This window comes from Leopardus geoffroyi, chromosome B3 (genome assembly GCF_018350155.1).
Source record: "Leopardus geoffroyi isolate Oge1 chromosome B3, O.geoffroyi_Oge1_pat1.0, whole genome shotgun sequence".
Taxonomy (NCBI): domain Eukaryota; kingdom Metazoa; phylum Chordata; class Mammalia; order Carnivora; family Felidae; genus Leopardus; species Leopardus geoffroyi.
In genome coordinates this window covers 138,792,103-138,814,537 of record NC_059337.1, presented here as the reverse complement: position 1 = coordinate 138,814,537, position 22,435 = coordinate 138,792,103, and the positions used below count along the sequence as shown (strand labels likewise).

The window sequence follows — 22,435 nt, the reverse complement described above, 5'->3', positions numbered from 1 at the left end:
ACAGCTTTGCCGGCAGCTCCCTTTAAAAGAGTGGGGTTTCGGGGCACCTGGGGGGCTCAGTCGGTTGAGAGACCAACCTCGGCTCAGGTCATGATCTCACGGCTTGTGAGTTCGAGCCCCGCGTCGGGCTCTGTGCTGACAGCTCGGAGCCTGGAGCCTGCTTCGGATTCTGGGTCTCTCTCCCTCTCTGCCCCTCTCCCACTCATGCTGTCTCTCAAAAATAAAAATAAACATTAAAAAATTAAAAAAAAAAGCATGCGGTTTCTTGGCTGTTCCACAAACACAGTGTGTGCCCAGGGTCTCCCCCCAGGATGCCCTGCATCACCCCACCGGGACTTGTGCGGTAAGGTGCACAGAGAGAATATGAAGCCCACGCTGCTGGCTGTGCTGTGGCTGAGAAAGTCCTTTATCCAGAAGCCCATGTGTTCTGTCAGCATCTTTTTTTTTTTAATGTTTATTATTTGAGAGACAGAGAGAGATAGAGAGCAAGCAGGGGAGGGACAGAGAGAGAGGGAGGGAGAGAGAGAGAGGGAGAGAGAGAGGGAGGGAGGGAGGGAGAGAGAGCCAGAGTGAGAGCAACGGAGGGGCAGAGAGAGAGGGAGACACAGAATCGGAAGCAGGTTCCAGGCTCTGAGCTGCCAGCACGGAGCCCGATGTGGGGCTCGAACCCACAGACCGCGAGGTCGTGACCTGAGCTGAAGTTGGCCGCTTACCCGACTGAGCCACCCAGGCGCCCCAGCATCTTTTAAATTATAGTAGGCAAACATGCGATTTCAGACACCTCACTGTTCTGTGCTAAGGTTCAAAAAGATCAGGGGTACACATTCTGGAAGGCAGAAGTGGCTAAATAGCGCTCAGAAAAGAGATGTGTCTCCTCAGTAGGAGTCAAGGGTCCAGCATCACGGAAGGCAAGATTTGGCCCTCAACGGCCACATTAATGGGTGTATCAGGGCTAGATTCAAGGAGGTGATGGATTCTTCTGGAGCATCATGTCTTTTTCTAACAAAACTGATTTATAAGAACACTGCCTGACACGGAGAAGATTCCAGAAAGAATATTCATTTTGGAAAATAATTAATGGAAATAGGTACATTTAGTCCGAAAAAGAAAAAAAAAAAAAAAGGAATGATACCAAGGCAGGACACAGGAGGACGGTTCGAACATAGTAATAGTTACTGGCATTCGTGCAATCTTGTGCAGTGCGCACCTTTTCATCCATCATCGCGTATCATTCTCCGGCCCACGCTGTGAGCTAGGTGTTACTGCTCCCATTTAACAGACAGAGACACTGAGGCTCCAAGAAGGTATCTTACTCTAAGTCACAGGTGGAAGGGCCACCCTGGGACTCGGGCCTCCGGCTTCCCCAGCTCAGTGCTCTCCCTGGCCCCGTGCAATCGCAGAAGAGGCTACATGTGCCACCAGGAACAGACTTGTTTCCTGGGACCAAAGGGCAGAATTAAAGGGAAGACCACTTTCGGCTCAAGAGAGGAAGCGTGCAGTGAGCAATTCCCACTTGCTGACACTTACTAGGGGCCACGTTACCATAGTTAAGCCTCATAATCTCGAGGTTTGTCGTAACTCATCACAACCACCACCATCCTGTTGCAAAGTTGAGCGTGCCGGGGCTTGGAGAGAAGAAGTGAGGTCCCCGGCCGTACAGTGGCAGCCTGACCGCAGAAGTCACTGTCTTGCAAGGTGGTAAGTTTCCCGTCGCCAAAGACACACAGAGGGCCACTCACCCTTTCTACGGAATGCTGGGAAGGATTCTGGCATTACGTGAGATCTGCTTAGGGATCTGGCCAGGGGCCTAGAGCAATGAAAACACAGGAGTCAGAACTCACCCTCAGGCTCCCTGACTTGGGGGCTCACTGCGTCCATCCCGCGGGTTTTTATTAAGCACCTACTATGGGCCAGGCCCTGGGGCTCCAAAGGGGAACAAGGCACAGCTTGTCCCATCAGCCTCTGAGGGTCACCTGGACAGAGAGGGGAGGCAGATAGATGCGTAAAGAGGAATGAGTTGTGAGACGTTGATGTCGGGGGGGGGGGGGTTCAGTTTCAGCTTGCCTGGAGTGCTCCCCATGGAGGCTCATGACTTCAGTGGAACTGTCGTCGTTGTCGTCTTCTTCTTTTTTTTTGTTTTGTTTTTGTTTGGCACCTCTTCCCCAGATGGGCTACTGGGGAGCCACAGGGCAAGCCATGCTTCTGGCTAAGTGTGCTCCCACAACAGTGCTCCAGACCCGTGGGGGGGCTTCTGGGTGGTGGGTGGCCAGTGGCAGACAGAAGGGACCAAGAGTAGTCAGGCAAACCAACTTCCCTGAGCCTTGGGATTTATTTCCTGGAGATGGTCCCTGCTCTCCTAATGGGGTCACCAACCGCTGTCAGGCCCAGGCTGGGATTTCAGGGGGTCCCCGGGGACACAGCAGGGCTAAGGCACAGAAGAAAAGCGCACTTCGCCGGCAGCCCAGGGGAGTCACCTCCCGGGGCCAGGGGGGTGATGGGTCCTGCTCGCCCTCTGCCGCCTTCCCGATGAAGCCACAGGAGTGGGCATTAATTCCTGGGCATCCCTCCTGGTGGCTGCTGCGACACAGAGGTGGGGGAGGGGCAGCAGGGGCTGTGCGGTCTCCTGGCCCTTGGCCGCCTTCCCTGGGAGGTGCCGAGGGGTCAGGACTGGGAACCATCACTGACAACCAGCTGTGTACGTGTTCACCTCTACGCTCATTGCCTGTCCCCACGCAGAGAGCAGGGACTTTAGCACATATTCCCCTGTGTGCCCAGTGCCCAGAACCGTATCAGACCTATACTGGGTGCATATGAAATTTTTGAGAAATGAATGGGCCAGAGGGAAGGTGCTAATTCCATCATCCCCCTTCCTTTTTAAAGAGCAAGAGTATTAGCGAATACACAGTGAGGTGCCCTACGCTCTGGAAGGGTACGGCAGTCGTCCCCAAGGGATCCAAAGATCCCTGGGGAACCCCAGGTGACTTGTGAGTAGGGTCCCCAACACCCAGGCTTGCCAGGAAGTCTCTGGGTCTCAGCACTTAAAGCCCCACGTCCCGAGAAACCCCTCGGTCCTGGGCCGACCCGGACAGCTGGTGTGGCCTTACCTCCGAGCCACCACGTTGATACCGAGGCCCAGAACTTGAGAGGGATCAGCCCTCTATTCAAACCCAAGTACCACCGGCTGCGGGCTGCAGAGGTCTCACCCTCTCCGGTGGTGGGACGACCACCCTCAGTTCCCACCGCTGGGACTGTTCACAGGCTGGCACGCAACGTTTCCCGGAAAGCCCGCGTCCTGGGCCGCACCGTGGCAATCACCCTGCAGGGGGCAGGGGAGGGTGCTGGGGCCTGGGGAGCTCAGGGACAGGGCGTGGGGTGCAGTGGCGGGACTGGGTGTGGCCAGTAACAGGTGGCCCCGCCCTGGGGAAAGGGAGCTACGATCCGGACTCAAGCAGTCAGTGCGGGGCAAGCGGGTGGAAGACGCGGTTTTCTATCCAGCTTTCCTTGTGCTTGTCTTGATTCCTGGCTGTCTCGAGTCTGGCCTTGGGTCGGGGGGTAGCAGCGATCCGGGTATAAACGAGACAGGAGGGCTCGCCCTCAAGGAATGCCGGGATCCTCTGCTCTTCTGACGGACACAGAGGGGCTGCGGGGGTGCGGAGGAGGCGGGAGAGGAGGGGTGACCACTTCCGGAGCAAGCTTCCCCTGCTGCGGCCCCGTCCCGGGCTCTTTCAGCCTTGTGTGGGCCCCCCCCCCGACCCCCCCGGCCAGCCTCTGGCACCAGCCCGTCTGGGCTTTGGGACAACTCACTGCAGCCACAATGCCCTCTGCGCACACAGGCTCCGGGGAGGAAGACAGGCTAACGGCAGGCTGGGCCGCGGAGGTCTGTGACCCTGAACCACACCTGCCAGGGCTCAGGGCTCCCTGCCCTCCACCTTGAGCGCTGCAATCCGTCAGCTGCTATCCAGCTGGTACCTGGGCCCTGGCTCGGACCCAGCCCGCTCTCACCCCTTCCCACCTGGGTGACTCTGGGCCAGACCCACAGGCTCTCTGAGCCCCGCTATCCCCCTGTGTGAAGGGGCTGTGTGGCAGGGCGGTCGTGCAGCACAGGGCCTGGTGCTCAAGATGCATCCACGCCGTCCGCCCCCCACCCCCCCCTTCCACCTGAGGGCAGGCTCCTGCCTCACCTGTCTGCGTGCCTGAGCGTGACATTCGGGGCGCAACGTGCATTGACACAATGTTGACCAGGGTGACCAAGGTGACAAAGCCTGGTAATAGCTTCGTTCGGGCTCCTCGACACCCCCCCCCCCGAATACAGCACAAGGGGGGGCCTCTCCGTGGCACGCTGCCCGCGTGGCCGACCCTGCCTGATAGATTTGGTTGTTGGGAGGCACAGAGGGGGCCCCGGCGGAATGTCCACGGGGAAGAAGCAGGGCTGGAGGGACCTCAGAGAGGAGGCAGGGGGTACAGGCAAGTGCCGCCCGGCTCGGCAGAGAGGCGGGGGCACAGGGGCCTGGGACACCAATTCGTCATCTCCCCCAGGCCCCTCCTCCCCCACTCCTGCCAGAGCTGCTGGAAGCCAAGTTTTACTGCATTGCTAACCGGCCCCCACAGCCCCGTGCTGAGAAGGATGAGGGGCCGTCACGGGGTCTGGAGAGGACACGCGCGGGCCCGGCTGTTGGCGGCCACCCCGGGGAGGCCTGAGGCTGCGGCCGTCTGGTGCCCACCCCCACCGCCCAACTGCATACCCCTGGGGAGCAAGACTCCCCACGGTGCAGGGGCCTGGGTGGAGGCCTGGGGGCACCCACCCGGCTTCGGGCTGCCGGCACACAGGCCTGACTCCCGCATCCCAACACTGGCCCTCTGGATGACTCCCGCATGCGGTCACAGGGCACCCAGAAGCAACTCGAGAGGCAATGGCGGTGTGGAAAGGGACTTGCTCTGTAGGTGCATGGCTTGGCTCTCTAACCCTGGCATCAGACTCGGCTGTGAGGGTCAGTGCGTACACTGCCCACCTTTTACGGCATCTAGAAGATTCCGAGACGTGCCAGACCGAGCAAGGTGCCGCAGCCGGGGCCCGGGGGAGTGAGCAGTGGGCCCGATTCGGACTCAACTGTTACATCCCCTTTTCCACAGTGCGGGAAAGGAGGAAGGTGCAAACACAGCTGTTAAAAACACCGGCTTGAGGAAATTCTGCTTCCGGCCAAGATGGAGTAGAGGGGACTGGATCTCCGCTTCCAGACGAAGCCACAACGAAAACGTACAAAACATACGAAAATGGTTTTCAAGACGTGGGACATCAGGCTGGTGCAGAACGTGGCCCCTCGAGAGTTAGGAAACAAACCAGGTGATGCCCGCAAGTGACTCAGTTTCCCGCCTGGGGAGAGGTGCCAGGCTGTGGGGCAGGAAGGAAGAGCCCAGACGGCGGCCGGTGGGCGCCTTGATGGGAAGGGCAGGGTTGAGAGTCCGGGGAGACCAATGCAGCTACGGACAACAAGGCACAGCATGGAGGGGAGAGAGGTGTACGGAGAGAGGGTCCTGGGGGTCTGCAGGAGGACCCCTTAGATGACAGCAGACGGCTGAAGAGTACACATGTGCGAGGGACACTCTGGAGGCAGGAATCCCCCAGAAGCACGACGGGAAGTCGTTCCTGGCACCCGTACAGGCCAGAGACAGTCCCTGTTTCCACCAGCCACTTTGAAAAACCTCCTAATTCCCAGGCCACTGGCTAGAATCCTCAGAACTGCCTGCCTCAGCAGCAGGAAAGACTTACTTTTAGACTAAAGACGGCCCCAGTCCGACCTGAGAAGCCTTGAAAGCTCAAGACCCCAAAGGATCAAAGTGTTTCCAGGTAACATAACTGCACCCCAGAATAAAGCTCAAGAATATTTGCAGGAACACAAGAGCACCGGGCGTCCCACAAGGTAAAACTCACAGTGTTTGGCATCCACTCAAAGCTTATCAGGCATGCAAGGCAGCAGGACGCTATGACCCGTAAGGGGGAGACAGCCAGCAATCAAACCCAGCCAGAACGGAGGTGGATTTAGAACCAGCAGAGGAGGGAAGGGGAGCAGTTGTTGTAACTGTTCCACACACCCAAAAAGCGAGAGGAGGGGGGAGCCTGGGCAGCTCAGTCGGTTAAGTGTCCCACTTTGATCTCACGGTTCGTGGGTTCGAGCCCCATGTCAGGCTCTGTGCTAACAGCTCAGAGCCTGGAGCCTGCTTCAGGTTCTGTGTCTCCCTCTCTCTCTGCCCCTTCCCTGCTGGCACGGTCTCTCTCTCTCTCAAAATAAATAAATAAACATTAAAAAACAATCCAGGGGCACCTGGGTGGCTCAGTCGGTTGGGCGTCCCACTTCAGCTCAGGTCATGATCTCGCGGTTCGTGACTTCGAGCCCCGTGCAGGGCTCTGTGCTGACAGCTCAGAGCCTGGGGCCTGTTTCAGGTTCTGTGTCTCCCTCTCTCTCTGCCCCTCCTCCACTCACGTTCTATCTGTCTGTCTCTCTCAAAAAGAAACATTAAAAAATAAATTTAAAAAGGCTAGAGGAAACACTGAACAGGTTAAGAGAATGGAAAATACAAAAAGAGACACAAATTAAGCTTCCAGGCCTAAAAACTACAATGTCTGAGATCAAAAATACACTGCATGGGATTCACCGAGGTGAGATGTTCAAGAAACACACTGGTGAACTTGAGGACACATCAGTAGTAATCAGCCTACGTGAAACATACATAGAGAAAGAAACTCAAAACCGTGAATAAATACCAGGGGGCTGGGAGACACATGCGGGCAGCAGGTATGTGTATGTGCAAATGGAGTCGCCAAAGGAAAGAAGAGGAGGGAACAGAAGAAATAGGTAAAGAAATCATGAAAAGCTCATGCAACTCAACAGCAAAAAACCCAAACAATCCAGGTAAAAAAAAAAAAAAAAAAAGGTGGGGGGAGGCAGAGGACCCAAAAGGCATTTTTCCAAAGAAGATATTCAAATGACCAAACAGGTGCATGAAAAGGTGCTCGATATGACTAGTCATCAGTGAAATGTAAATCAAAACCACAATGAAGGGCGCCTGGGTGGCTTACTCAGTTAGGCATCTGACTTCGGCACAGGTCACAATCTCGTGGTTCGTGGGTTCGAGCCCCACGTCAGGCTCTGTGCTGACAGCTCGGAGCCTGGAGCCTGCTTCGGATTCTGTGTCTCGCCCTCTCTCTGCCCCTCTCCCGTTTGCGCTCTCTGTCTCTCAAAAATAAACGTTAAAAAAAAAAACCCACAATCAGGGGCGTCTAAGCGTCCAAATCTTGATTTCATCTCAGGCGTGGTCTCATGATTTGTGAGATCGAGCCCCACATCAGGCTCTGCGTTAACAGCTCAGAGCCTGGAGCCTGCTTGGGATTCTCTCTCCCCCTCTCTCTGCCGCTCCTCTACTCATATTCTTTCTCTCTCTCAAAATAAAAAAAATTTAAAAAAGCACAATGAGATGTCACCTCACGCCTGTCAGAATAGCTATCATCAAGAAGAAAGAAGACGAGAAGTAACAAGTGTTGGCGTGGACCCGGAGAAAAGGGAACCCTCGTGCACTGTTGACGGTGTGAAAACTGGCACAACCACTGTGGAAAAAAGTACGGAGGTTCAAAAATTAAGTTAAAAATGAAAAAACAGAACCGCCATATGATCCAGCAACCTCACTTCTGGGTATATAGCCCGAGAAAATGGAATCACTCTCCTGAAGAGACACCCCTCTATGTTCACTGCATCATTATTACAACAGCCGGCACACTGAGACAACCTAAGTGTCCATCGGTGGGTGAACAAAGATGTCACACACATACACACACCTGAATACTATTTAGTCACCATAAAGAATGAGATCTTGCCATCGGCACCACCATTGGATGGACCTTGAGGGCTTTGCGCTGTATGAACTAAGTCAGAAGGAAAAACGAAATACCGTACGATCTCACTTATATGTGGAATCTAAAAAAAACCAAACTCATAGAAACAGAGACCAAACGGGTGGTTGCCAGAGGGGGTGGAGGAGTTTGGTGAAGATAATCAGAAGGTACAAATTTCCAGTTAGAAGATAAGTAAGTTCCGGGGACATAACGTACAGCGTGGTGACTACAGGTAACAATACTGTACCATATATTTGACAGTGGCTAAGAGAGTAGATCTTAAAAGTTCGCATCACAACAAAAAAAGAATTGTAATTATGTGAGGTAAGGATACGGTCATTGTTTTGCGATAGACACACATACCAAGTCACCGTGTTGTAGACCTAAAACGTACACGATGGTATATGTCAATTATATCTTGAAAAAGCTCGGGGGAGAAAAAGAAAGAACGGCAGAAGACTCTCCAAAGGTGAGGAAAGGTATAAGCCCACAACTGTGAAAGATTCCAAACCCCAACCACAAGAAACGTGGGAAAAAATGACACGGAGGCACATTATAAGCAAAATGCTCAAAATCAGTACGGAGAAAACTGTTAAACTTTTTTTTGCCGAAGGAAAAAAGGCACATTATGCTCAGAGGAACATAATCCGAGGGCAGCAGATCTCTCAGTGGAAACCTTGCAAGCAGGGAGATGGTAGAACGATATCTTTACTGAAAAACAAACTGCCGACCCAGAATTCTATGCCTAGTGAAATTAACTTTCAAAAATGAAAGCAAAAAAAAAAAAAAAAAAAAAAGAGACATGTTCCCCACTGCCCCCCCAGGCATATAAAAGCTGAAAGAATTCAGTGCCAGCCCTTCCGCACTACTGAAAATGTTAGAAGTCCTTTAGGCAAAAAGAAAATGATACCATATTTGTGATCTACACAAAGGAATAAAAAGCACTAGACATAATAACTATATAGGAAAATATATAAGGCTTTTTTCTTCCTATTCAGTTCTCTTTAAAAGATCATCGATCTGGGGGTGCCTGGGTGGCTCAGTCAGTTAAGCATCCGACTCTTGATCTCAGCTCAGGTCATAATCTCACAGTTTGTGAGTTCGAGCCCCAAGGTGGGCTCTGTGCGGCCAGAGCAGAGCCTGCTTGGGATTCTCTCTTTCCCTCTCTCTCTGCCCCTCTCCCTCTCATGCTCTCTGTCTCTCTCTCTCTCTCTCTCTCAAAATAAACAAATAAACATTTAAAAAATAAAAGATAATTTCATTTTCACAAAAACGATAATGTGGTATGATGTTTATAACATGCAGAAGTGAAATGTATGATAATAATATCACACCAGCTGAGAGGGGAGAATAGAAGTGTTTGGTTATAAGGTTCTTACATGTGAAGTGGGCATAATATTACCTGTAGATAGGCTGTGCTACGTTAATGATATACACTGCAAATCCTAAAGCAACCACCCAAATAACAAAACAGTTAGAACTAATAAGCCAACAAAAGAGATCATATGGAATAATAAAATGTTCTCAATCCAAAAGAAGGCAGAAAAAGAGGTAAAAAGGAACAAAGAACATATGGACCAATAGGCAACTGTAAGAGAGTAGATTTAAATCCAACCACATAAGGAATCACACTAAACACGAACGGCTTAAAGACTCTAATCTGAAGGCAGAGACTGTGAAACTGCATTTAAAAAACAAGCTGACATGGCACAGAGATCTGGGTTTGAATCCCACCTGTGTGCCTAAGCCTCAGTTTCTTCATCCGTAAAATGGACCTTAAAATTGCCTATTCCTTGGAACTGTCATAAAGGATTTAGTGAGATTCTGTGTATTGTAGGACACAGGGCCTGCCCGGCACCCTCTAAGCACTTGATAAATGGCAGCTATCATGGGAAGGTACAGGGACATCTTGAGGGGACACAATGGGGAGAGAGTGAATACAGGCAGGACTCCATCACTTCAGAGTAGAAAGAGTCGGGGTTCAGACCCTCGAAGCAGGGTGAGCAGGGTTGAGCACAAAACAGCTGCTCCTTAAGCACTCAAGTATTTAACTGGAGAGTGCAATCCACCTCCAGATGCCCCAGTTCTCTTAGCTCTGTGACATACAATTATTGCAAGTCAGATGGAATGTCTTGACTCTTAAAACGCTGTCTAGAAATCTGGTCTACAAAAAGTACTACAGATTTTTACTCTTCCTTCACTGCTCATCACACCTCTGCAAAAATGTAGCGCTGTGTTCTCTCTCGCCGAAGCAGATCTAATTAGAATAATAAAATATTTAAATTTTTTAAATGAGAACTTGAAGTACAACAAGCAGGCCCTTCGGTTAAAAACAGCTGAGATAATAGACAATTTGTATTTTAATCATAATTCTTGCTTTAAGGGAAAGAAGCAGCCAGTGGCTGGGGAAAACATTCTGTAAGCAGCAGACTGCCAGACTCCCTAGAATTCTATTTTCCTGGGAGGTGCTGTGTTCCCCTGGGGAGAGAACATTTCTGCAGGGTGTGTTGCAGACCGTTTGGAACGATCCCACAAGCCCATGAGTGTAGCCACGACCATTTCAAGAGATAACAGCCTCTTCAACACGACCAGATTTTTTTGTGGATTTTTTTCCCCCTCCATGAAAAATGATTAAAATGCAAATTAACGGTGAGCCTCCCAAGGTCCAGGGGGCTGGGGGCTGGCAGCAGATAGGTCAGTATCTCAGCTCTGATCGGACCGCACAGACTGTCTTTCAGAAAGACCCATCCACTGTCAACATACTATTCCAGGTGTGACTATGTCTTCCCACCAGCAAGGCCAAAGTTCTAAGAGCCCAGCTGGGGGGAGAATTGTGTGTGTTTCATGGGCAAGGGAGGCCTCCACTCCTCAGACCTCCCCAGCAGGTGCTGATTACCCTCCCCACATCCACTCACTCCACCCCTCCATAACTCAAGAACTTACTGTCTCACCAGGTAGTACTTACTGGGCTGAACTACATGAGACTCTCAGGTCAAAAATGGTCATGTGGGCTCTTTCCATAATTTGGCTATTGACGATAGCATTGCTATAGACACTGGGGTGCATGTGCCTCTTCAAATCAGCGTTTTTGTATCCTCTGGATAAAAACCTAGTAGTGCCATTGCTGGGTCGTAGGGTAGTTCTATTTTTAATTTGGCAGGGGGAACCTCCATACGTTTTCCAGAGAGGTTGCACCAGCCCAAATGTCCATCCACTGATGAATGGATAAAGACACACACACACACACACACACACACACACTGGAATATTATGGAGCCATCAAAAAGAATGAAATCTTGACATTTGCAACAACGTGGGTAGGACTACAGTGTATTATGCTAAGCAAAATAAGTCAGAGAAAGACAAATATGTGATTTCACTCATATGTGGAATTTAAGAAACAAAACAGATGAAAGTAGGGAAAGGGAAGGGAAAATAAGATAAAAATGGGGGGGCAAATCTTAAGAAACTCTTAAATACAGAGAACAAACTGGGGGTTGCTAGAGGGTAGGTGGGGGGCATGGCTAAATGGGTGATGGGCATTAAGGAGGGCACTTGTTGGGATGAGCACTGGGTGTTGTATGTAAGTGATGGATCACTAAATTCTACTCCTGAAACCAATACCACTTTCTATGTTAACTAACTTGAATTTAAATTTAAAATAATTAAAAATTACTTTTACACGTGGCAGTGGAATATCATTCAGCCATAAAAGAAAGGAATTTTGCCATTTGGGACAATATGCATGGACCTTGAGGGCATTATGCTAAGCGAAATGATTTAAAAATTTTTTTTTTTTTTCAACGTTTATTTATTTTTGGGACAGAGAGTGACAGAGCATGAATGGGGGAGGGGCAGAGAGAGAGGGAGACACAGAATCGGAAACAGGCTCCAGGCTCTGAGCCATCAGCCCAGAGCCTGACGCGGGGCTCGAACTCACGGACCGCGAGATCGTGACCTGGCTGAAGTCGGACGCTTAACCGACTGCGCCACCCAGGCGCCCCTAAGCGAAATGATTTAGACAGAGAATGATGAACGCTTTTTGATCTCAGTTATACGAGTAATCTAAAAACCAAAACCAAAACCAAAACAACCAACCAACAAAACAAACACCTTGAATTAGTGAATAGAGAGTTCACATTGGTGCTGCCATAGGTGGGGACAGGGAGTGGGCCAGATGAGTGAAGGTGGCCAAAAGAGGCAAACTTCCAGTTATGAAATAAATAAGCCCTGGGGATGTAATATATACATCATGGTGACTATAGTTAGCAATTCTACATTGTGTATTTGAAAGCTGCTGACAAAGTAAATCTTAAACATTCTCATCGCAAGAAAAAAATGTGACTATGTGTGGTTAAGGATGTAACCAAACTAACTATGGTAATCATTTCACAATAAATACATATGTTGGATCATTATGGTGCCCCCTACAACTAATAAAATGTTGCATGTCGATGACAGCTCAGTAAAAGTGGTTTTAAATCAAGAAAAGAAGTGGCCGAATGTCAAGCAACTTCATACAGTTTGGCCGAATGAAGTCATGGCTTACCTCCTCAGTAGTAACTTACTTCTCTCTCGGGCAAGGCAGTTCACAAAGTTCTGTCAAGCTCTACACACATCCGACTGGTCTAGAGCGATTACTGGGGCGGCCCCAGGGTGAACCCCGTCCACACACCTGTCCTGTCTGGCCCATGCAGCTGCCAGTCCCCAAAGATATCCATATTCCTTCCGTCCCTCCCGGACGTGCACGATGTTCCCCACGTTGAGAGGTGGAGGGTACCCTCTCCACTGAAACGCGGGCTGGTCTTAGGGCTTTCTTGGCCAAAGAAATGCATTGGGTGGGTGACATTTTGGAACTTCCAAGGCTCATTCATAAGAAGCTTCGTAGCTTCGACCTGGGAACACCTGTTGGGGGTGGGGAGAGGAAGGCAGTGCCACACAAGACCACCATACTGGGAGGAAAGCCCAGCTGCCTAAAGAAACGTCTACAGGATGACATGCCAAGTGGAGAGAAGGGTCAAGTTGAATGGAGTTGCCAGACACATGTGCAGAAGCAATGCTGGAAGTCTGGACCCCAGGCTCAGGTATCCCAGCTGATGTCACTGAGCAGGAAGAAACTGCCAAGCCGAGTCCTTCCCAAATTCTGATCCCACAAAGTCGTGGGCAAAATAAATGATTGCTATAAGCCACTCAGTACCTGAAATAATGAGCTATAAGTAACTGACACAGCTCCCATCATGGTTGGCTGGCTTATTAAACAAAAATTTTTTTAACATTTATTTTTGAGACACAGAGCGAGACAGAGCACGGGCAGGAGAGAGGCAGAGAGAGAGGGAGACCCAGAATCCGAAGCAGGCTCCGGGCTCCGAGCTGTCAGCACAGCGCCCGATGCGGGGCTCGAACTCACGAACCTCGAGATCATGACCTGAGCCAAAGATGGACGCTTAACCGACGGAGCCACCCAGGGGCCCCATCTTGTTAAAAATTTTTAATCAGTGGCCAACATTTAAAAATCCAGGCTGCACGTTAAAAATCCAAATTTTCAGTGTTTTTGAAAACCCACAAGAGCCCGCAGCCCTGGACCTGAGTGTCTGCATGGCTCGAGGAAGGAGCGGGGGGGTGGGGGGTGGGGGGGGAATCTCAGGCAGCAGCTGTCCACTGTCTGGGTCACCGCAGCCCCCCACCCCTCTCTGCTCCACTGCGTGAGGTCCGCGGCTGGGCTCCCATCTCCCACTCTCTCCCCATCTGTCCTCGGCCCAACTAAATGCTCTGCCCAACCCCCACGCCCAGCAGGAGACACTATTTCAAGCCCCCATTCCACTCCACCCTGGTGTATGTCATCCCCCCTGCCTGGAATGCCCTCACTCCTTCTTGGTCTACATAACACCCAGGCATCCTTCAGACAGCTCGGTTCAAACCTCCTTCCCTGACCTCTGGGTTAGGTGCCTCCTCTGGGCTCCCAGGGCACTTGTGTTTACCTGCACCGTGTCACATACGACACGGCAGCCCGGTGGCCCTCTCCTCCCTGCAGCCCCAGGCCTGGCCCACAGGAAACATTTGCTGAGTGGCTAGATGAACAGCTCCATGGGGAAGGCGATTTTGCGCCCATTTCACAGAACATGAAACTGAGGCTTGGAGAAGTGATCTGTCCGCTGCCCCTCTAAGACCAGTGACCACCCACACAAGAATCTAGATCCTTATTCTTTTTTTTTAATTTTTTTTTTTACATTTATTCATTTTTGAGAGACAGAGCACAAATTGGGGAAGTGCAGAGAGAGAGAGAGAGAGGGAGACACAGAATCCGAAGCAGGCTTCAGGCCCCGAGCTGTCAGCACAGAGCCCAACGCGGGGCTGGAACCCACAAACCGCGAGATCATGACCTGAGCCGAAGTCCGACGCTTCACCGACTGAGCCACCCAGGCGCCCCCAGATCCTTATTCTTTATGGGTCTTCAGAACTTGTTACGGGTTGAATTGTGTCTCCCCCAAGAATATGCTACTGAAGCCCTAACTCCCGGTACTTGTGAAAGTGACCTTCTTTCAAACTAGTTTCTCTGCAGATGTAATCAAGTTAAAATGAGGTCATCAGAGTGGGCCCTAATCCAACATACTGGTGTCTTGATAAGAGGAGAAGAGACACAGACGTGCAAGGCGAGGGCCCGGTGCACAGAGGCAGAGATTGGAGTGACGTGGCTACAGTGGAAGGGCTCCAAGGACTTCAGGCAACACCCTGAGGCTCAGAGAGAGGCGTGGGATGGGGTCTCCCCTGACGTCTTCCGAGACACTTGCCCTGCCACCGCCCGGATTTGGGTTTTCTAGCCTCCAGAACTGGGGGGGATTATATTTCTGTTTGAAGCCACGCTGTTTGTGGTTATTTGTTATAGCAGCCCTAGAAATAATACAGTCCTCTTTAAGAACTTGTTCAGGGCTGGCTGGGTAGCTCAGTGGGTTAGGCGTCCAACCTCGGCTCAGGTGGTGATCTCTTGGTTCGTGAGTTCAAGCCCCGCATCGGGCTCGGGGCTGACAGCTCGGAGCCTGGAGCCTGCTTCGGATTCTGTGTCTCCCTCTCTCTCTGCCCCTCCCCAGCTCACGCTCTGTCTCTCTCTCTCTCAAAAATAAATAAACGTTAATTTTTTTTAAAAAAGAACTTGTTTAAAAATAGAGAGGCAAGCCAGAAGAGACTCTCAAATACAGAGAACAAACTGAGGGTTGCTGGAGGGGAAGTGGGGGGGGTGGGATAAATGGGTGATGGGCTTGAAAGATGACACTCGTTGGGATGAGCACTGGGTGTCGCATGCAAGCAATGAATCACTGGCTTCTACTCCTGAAGCCAAGACTACACTGTATGTTAACTAACTTGGATTTAAATAAATAAATTCAAAAATATACGCATAAACCCAACACTCCGTGTACCTCGGGATTGCTGATTCCCTGAAGCGGATCCATGACGGGGCCCTAGAGTCCCTCCCGTCCTCCCAGCACTTGGTCTGCTCTGCCAGGTGGTTTGGTCCCATGCAGGGTGGCCCCTGCGGTCGGGGTTCCACTCCTGGCTCCTCTGCTTGCCGGCTGAACCACCCCGGCTCCCCATTTCTTCCCTGTGCATATGGCGGGACTAACAAAGCCACCTACCCGACCACAGGTTTCTCACCTGTGGCAGGTGTGGTCAGGAGGAAAGGAACACCTCAATTTTGGAGCAAGTTCCTGGGTCTCGCTATTTTAAGTTGCCGAGTCCCTACTCGGGTGACTTCCTTCCAGTGACCGCATGACTTTTTATGACCTGGAAGGGACCAGAGAGCCACGGATCTGTTCCATCCCGAGGAGGGGGAAGGAGAACGCTCTAAGTGTGGTTTCAGCTTTGAGCCTCAACCCTGGCCACTGGGCTGGAATCAACTGGAGTCAATGGACAGAGGATACCGATATCTGCTTCCAGCTAAGACTCTGCGAAGGGGTACTGGGGGCAGGACCTGGGTCGCTGGTTTTAAAAGCTCCCAGGGGATTCTAATGGCAGCAGCATTTGGGAACCACTGGGTCTAGGCTGGTCGCTCTAGGGACGGCGCAAGGCCAACACAAGACTGAGCTCTTGTGCCACAGGCGGGCTCGTTCAACACGGCCTTACAGCCTAGAATGTGTGATGAGCACTCCTGGCCCTCTTGTTCATTTCTGCCCAGGCGGCAGCTTCCTGAAATTTCACTCTCTCCTCGCATCCTGGAGGTCTCAGGGTCTCTGTGCTTCCTGCCTGATGGTGGGCTTGCCCCAGAACAAGCATCCTGGGGGTTGTCGGTGGAAGCTACGGTCTTGTTAAAGCTAATCTCGGAGGCTCCAGAAGGCCCTTCACACAGCATTCTCCTGGTCAAGAGAGTCAGCCCAGGTTTAAGGGGAGGGGAACGAGATTCCCCTCCGACAGGGGAAGAAGGGAACGTGGCCATCTTTGGAGAAGGGCTACCCCACCAATGACACAGAGATTTGGGGCTCAGTCCTCAAAGTCTGTGTCGTCCCCTGGTCTCCAGCTCCCTGGGGGTCTGGGCAGCCCTATCCTCTTGGCCACCACTGGCCAGAGACAAACAGGTGCTCCTGTGTACTGTTCGATGCTCCAGGGGGCTGTGGGGACGCAGGGATTGTGCAGAGTGGGACCGGGGTGCCTCCCAGGGCGAGGAAAGGGCAGCTGAGCACCACTCCAGGGCTCAGGGGTGAGGTGGGGTCCACGGGCTGAGTCTTCACATCTTCAGTGCCCACAGCCTCTCTTAAGCCCTAACACGCAACCCCACGCACTCACACCAGGGAGGGCACCTCCCGCCACCACCCTCCCTCCACCAGGGAGGGCGTCAGAGGAGTTGCTGGATAACCACTGACCCCTCTGGCCATCCATAAAGGGTAGCTTCGTACTGCTTGGCTGTTGAGAGGCAAATCTTTCCGAAATGGCTTATATCCTGCGGGCCTTTTAAAGCCACGAAGAGGGGACGCCTGGGTGGCTCAGTCCGTTGAGCGCCCGACTCTTGATTTTGGCTCTGGTCATGATCCCGGGGGTCACGAGGTGGAGCCCTGCAAGCGTGGAGCCCACTTAAGAGTCCCCCTCTCTCTCCCTCTGCCCCTCTCCCCGGTTCGCACACCCTTTCTAGCGAATAAATCAATAAATCAACAGATAAAGGCACAAACAGGACTCACACTTCACAACCTTGAGGAGGGGGAGGAGTCTTGGAATCACGGGGATGTCCTTTCATCCAGTCAATTAATCAAGCAGGTGGGCACTTCCAGCTCCGCTCAGGCCTCCAGCCTCTATGCTCCACCCGGGCTGGGATCCTCCCAAAGCACTGCTTCAATTATGAACCACTGCCCGCTCGACAACCTGCAATGGCTCCCACTGCCCGCTGAGTCACGTGAACTTCTCGCTCAACGGTCAGCCCCCCCCCCCCCCAGCGTGTCCTGTGCCCTCACCTCCCTCCTTCCTGAAGGAGTCTGTGAATATATTCTGGGCCTCCCTCCTCCTGCCTCTCTGCCTAGCATCCATCAGAGATCTGTCTGTAGTTCTAATCCATCAAAACTCAAGTCCTCAAAGTCCTTGACAGGTTCACAGGCAGGGCATTCTACACCTCGAATGCGCTGTTCTCCTGTCCTCGTCTTTCCACGCGCATACGTCGTGTCTCGCCCCATCCAATCATCTAACAGAAACCTGCTGAGGGCCTACTATGTGCCAAGTATCTTGGTCCCCCCAGCCCTGATCCATTCCCCTTGTTGCGGGTGGCGTGGCTCATCATTTCTCCAGTCCTCTCTAAGCACCCAGAAAGAAAACCTACATCCCATTCCACTGTGCCGCCCAGCACCTTGGTCCCAGTGCCGGGCACGGAGCTTGGCACAAGACGGGGACTCAGCTTTTGCCGAACAAGTGGACGGAAGCATTAACATTCCTCCGTCAAACTGCCCACTGCTTCTGCGTGGGGACAGCAACTTGGTGTCACACACCTGGTGCTCCCTGCACGGTCCGAGCACGTGTTGAGCGTTCGCAGAAGCCGGGCACAAAGGGCTGCAGATAACAAGAGTCAAAGTTCCCACCCTCGTGGGGATAACAGGTGCACAGCGACACCAGAAGGCAATGCATCCTGGTGAGACCACTTCCTGGCAGAAGGCAGAAGAGATGACTCCTCTCTAAACATGTGCCCCTGGCCCTTACGGTGTGTCTTCCTCAGGGGAGAGCGGCAAGGAGGAAAACCCAGCAGCTATGCAAATACTCAGACCCGGGTTTAAAACCCAATTCTCCTCCTTAAGATGGTGTGCCCTGGGTAAATGATTAATCCTGCTGAAGTCTGATATCCTGATCTATAAACGGGGGAATAATAGCACCCACGTCACAGACTTGTAAGGATTTACTGTAACCCCAGCATCTCTGCCCATCTGAGCGCACATCGTGTTTCTGTTCCTTGCAACTGACTCGAGACCGAGCATGTGATCGATGCCCAAGTATCTGTTGGCAGGAACACATCGACCACACATAACGTGAGAGTAAACAAAATAGACACAGAGAAAAAAAAAAAAAAAAGAACCCAGGCTCTGCGCGGGCTCTGCCTACAGATGGCGAAAAGCCCTATGTTTATTTTGTCAAGTTACCATAGCAACATGTGATGCTCCAGCCAGCCCCTGGGTTAGCAGTGATCGATTTATCTTGTAACCAGGGACACAGGCTGTGTGGTGGGATCCAGAAGGAGAAGGCAGGGACAGCCATGTGTAAGGTCCTCTCTCCCCTAGAAATAAATCTGGTGAAGCCGCCTCAGTTATCATGTAGCTAAAGTCACCACTGTCTAAAATAACACCCACATGACAATATTTATAAACGTGGGTTTAGGAACAGGACAGAAAATAAGGAAAACAACAACAACAACAGTGTTGCTGATAGGAGCAACGAGCATTTTGGAAAACTAAACAAGAGGCTGCCAGGAGCTGGGATCTGGAGCCACCCTGGGGATTCTGTGTCCTTCCATGACTGTGTCGGGGGCTTGTTGTCCACACAGCTTGGATGTTGCTGTTACTTTTTCAACAGGCTCCCACTGGGGTGAAATTTGGTGGGGGGGGGGGGGGGGAAGGCAGGTGTCCTTTTAAAATCCATTCCCTGGAAAATTAAACAGCAGCAGGTGGGGCCCCTGCCACACACACGGGGGACAGACAGCACGTCAGTGGACTTCCCACCTCTGGGCTCCCAACATAACCAACTCATGGAAGGTGCAATGTGGTACACCGGGATTTACTCTCCGGGACCAAATGTGGCCTTCCCTGGAGCCAGACTGTCCTGGGCACCGGGTCCTGGGAAAGGCCACAAGCCGCTCCACAAAGCGGGGGTCTGTCTGCCTTTGTTCTAGCTCAAGAGAGCTGAGCACAGAAACGAATCACCCAAAGCTCAGAACTCAAGGGGACTCTTCTTCAGCAAGGATCAAGTGATCGAGTGATGACAGGTCATCTGTTTTTTCCTGCCATTGGCAACCTGTTTTGTGTCCAGGGAAGAGTTATGGTCGCGTCGGGCACTGATGACTCTACAGACTCAGCACAAAGCAAAAAAAAAAAAAGAAAAAAAAAAGGATAAAATCATCGTTGCGCTCTCGCGCTTGGCTGGTCACCGAGGGGGTCTCGCCGCCTTCCTCGGGCTACAGAGGCTGTGGTCTCCACTCAAAGGGGAGAAAGTGTGTTGGGGGGGGGCGCCCCAAGTCACAGGCAAGTTGCAGATAAATCTGCGCCTCGGGAAGATGTGGAATGGAGAACAGCGAGGTTGCCCACCCACCCAGGTCCGCGCGGATCCGGGCTGCACCGCCTTGGGTGCGTCCTGGGGACTGGAGCGGCGACGGCAGAGAGGGGATGGGCAGGGAGGGGTCGACTCGCACCGCCCTGGCCCCTCGCAGTCCGGAACGAGGTCGGCCGGGCGCGCTCCGGGCGCACGGCCAGCCCCACCCCCGGGCGCCGCGCTCGCCGCCTCCGACGAGAAAAGCCAGGTGGGGATGCCCGGCTCGGGACAAAGGATCGGGACGTAGATCCCCGGCGGGCGCCACCGCCCGGCTGGAATCCTCCCGGCGCGTCCAGCCCCTGGCCCCGAACCTCCCCAAACTTCGCAGCCCGGGGCGCGCGGGGAAGGCGCCCCGTTACCTGCGCGGCCATAAAGGACAGATCCATGGTGTCGCTGGTGTCGCTGCCGCCGCCCGCGCTGGAGTCCTCGCTGCCGCCGCCGCCGCCGCTGCGGGTCCAGCCGCCTGCACAGCTGGCCGCGAGCGGGCCGAGCAGCGAGCAGGGACCCCGCACCCCGCCGCGCCGCCCACCTCAGCAGCCCCGGCGTCGCGGCCTCGGCAGCCTCCGCGCTCCGCGCTCCAGATCGAGACCCGGCCGAGGCGGGGGGCGGGGCGGGGCGGGGCTCGGGGGCCCGGGAGCCCCTCCACGTGACCGCTCCCAGCCCCACCCCAAGGGCGGGGCCAGGCGGAACCCCCGCGCGCCCAAGATCCCCTCCCGCGTGGGGGCCGCAAGCGGAAGCCGAGGCCGGAGGTCGCCCGGCTGGCGGGAGCGGGACCTCGAGCACGACGCTGTAGGCGCCCCTTGGGGCTGGCGTGTGTTGCTCGGGGGCTTGAGGGTCAGGGTCAGCGTGACCCAGCTTTCTGTGCCAGCTCTGCGCCCCGCGTCGGGTGTGCCTCCGCAAAAGGAGGTTTCCATCCTGGCCGGGGCTGTTCTTTCTTGCCCTGCCTCGCCTCCCTTTCCTGAGCAGACCTTCTGGGTTCCATAAAAGTCGTGAGAGCGGACGGCCATGGTCATTAACCCCTCGCTGAAGGGGGGGCGGTGATGAAGGTTGGAGACACCTGCAAAGGGTGCACCTCGCGCCCCTGCATCCTCGCGGCTCCGGGAAGACAGTGCTCCCGGGGGGCGGCGTCTCACCTGGAAGGTTCTCTGCAGACCAAGGGTTTGGGCAGTTACCCGCCTGGCGAGCCTGGCCTTGCTCGGGGAGAGGTGGCGGGCGCCCTGACCTCTCCCAGGACTCGGCTCTGAAGAAAAACGGGACAGGAGGTGAGCGGATGTTGGATGGACCACCGTCTCGTGGCGTGTTTTGGTTTTATGTTCTTAAACCCAAACCTCCCACCCCGAGCAGCACCCTGTGGTCAATACCTGTCTCGGGTTGTGGGTCCTTAGATAAGTGTCTCCTCACTGAGTTCCCATCCGTTCTCGCAGTTGCTGAGTCCATTATTAGGTCCTGGCCATGAACTGACCTGTTAAACCACACTGTCCTCGAAGAGAGAAAACATACTGATGTTACCACACTCAGAGTGACAAGGAGGACAGAGGACTTAGAAGGTTGTCAACAAAAGCTTGAATGGAGGTATTTAAATCCCTCTACTGAAGTATAATTTGCATAAATGCCCCTATTTTACACATACAGGTCGATGAGTCTTGATACATATATATACCCTTGTAACCAGAACTATAATCAAGATATAGAACCTTCCACTCACCCCTACCCAAAAGTTCCCTCTTGCTCCTTTGAAATCACCCACCTTTCTATCACTATGGGTTAGATCTGTCTTTTCTAGATTTCTGGAATCGTACAGATTGTATTCTTTTCTTCGTCTGGCTTCTTCGATTCAGGATGATGTTGTCGAGAATCTTCCATATTGTGGCATGTGTAGGTAGTTATATTTTGGTGCCTGAATACGGTTCCTGCAAATGGATGGACCACGTGTGTTTCAATCTTTTCTCTTGCTCATGGACACTTGAGTTGTTTCCAGGTTTCTGGCGATCATGACTCAAACGCCTGTGAACACTGGCATATAAGTCTTTGTATAGACATCTTGTTTCCAGTCTCAAATTGGAATGACTTAGTTGTGTGTTTATGATAGACTGCCAAGCCATTTTACAACGTGCTCGTACATTTTACATTCCCACCGACAGTGTATGGGAATTCTAGCTCCTTCCTGTTCCCACCAACACTTGATATTGTCTTTGGTTTTAAGTTTTTATTTATTTTTAGAGAGAGGAGGGACATCGAGAGGGGGAGAGGGAGAATCCTAGGCAGGCTCCCCATTGTCAGCACAGAGCCCAATGCGAGGCTCGAACCCAGCTCCAACCCACCAGGCAAGATCATGACCTGAGCCAAGGTCAAGAGGAGGATGCTTAACGGACTGAGTCACCTGGGTGCCCCTTTTGATATTGTTAATTGAAGCCATTCTAGCGGGCCTTGCGGTTTGAATTTGCGTTTTCCTGATGACTGATGAACTCAAACATCACTTTCACTTGCTCGCTCTTGGACGTTCATTTGTTTTCTTTGATGAAGGGTCTGTGCCAGTCTTTTGCCCATTGAAAAACATTGGGTCAATTATCCTTTATTATTGAGTTGTGAGAGTTCCATAAGTGTTCTGGATACAAGTCCTCCGTCAGCTATCTGTCTTAGATGTATTTTTTCTCCATCTGTGGTGTTTTTTGTTTTCTGAATGGTGTTGTTTTGAAGAAAAGTTCTTAGTTCTTAGTTCTTAGTTCTAGGACCAGGACTAGATTTAAGGAGACACAAATTTCTTTTTTAATTTTTTTAATGTTTATTTTC

General features: G+C 52.4%; 1 protein-coding gene across 2 annotated transcripts in view; it reads right to left on the bottom strand.

Annotated features, from left to right (window-relative positions):
* Nucleotides 1-20,269, bottom strand: part of CB3H14orf132 (chromosome B3 C14orf132 homolog) — a 58,685-nt gene extending 38,416 nt beyond the window's left edge. The window contains exons 1-2 of one of the 2 annotated variants that reach the window (XM_045451989.1): nucleotides 20,005-20,269; nucleotides 1,528-1,807 (exon numbers count right to left, since the gene is read on the bottom strand). In XM_045451989.1, the coding sequence (XP_045307945.1) occupies nucleotides 1,528-1,545 (18 nt within the window). In that variant the 5' untranslated portion in view covers nucleotides 1,546-1,807; nucleotides 20,005-20,269. The remainder of the gene's footprint in view (nucleotides 1-1,527; nucleotides 1,808-20,004) is intronic. The other variant, XM_045451988.1, reaches the window with a different exon arrangement.
* Nucleotides 20,270-22,435: the final 2,166 nt, after the last annotated feature.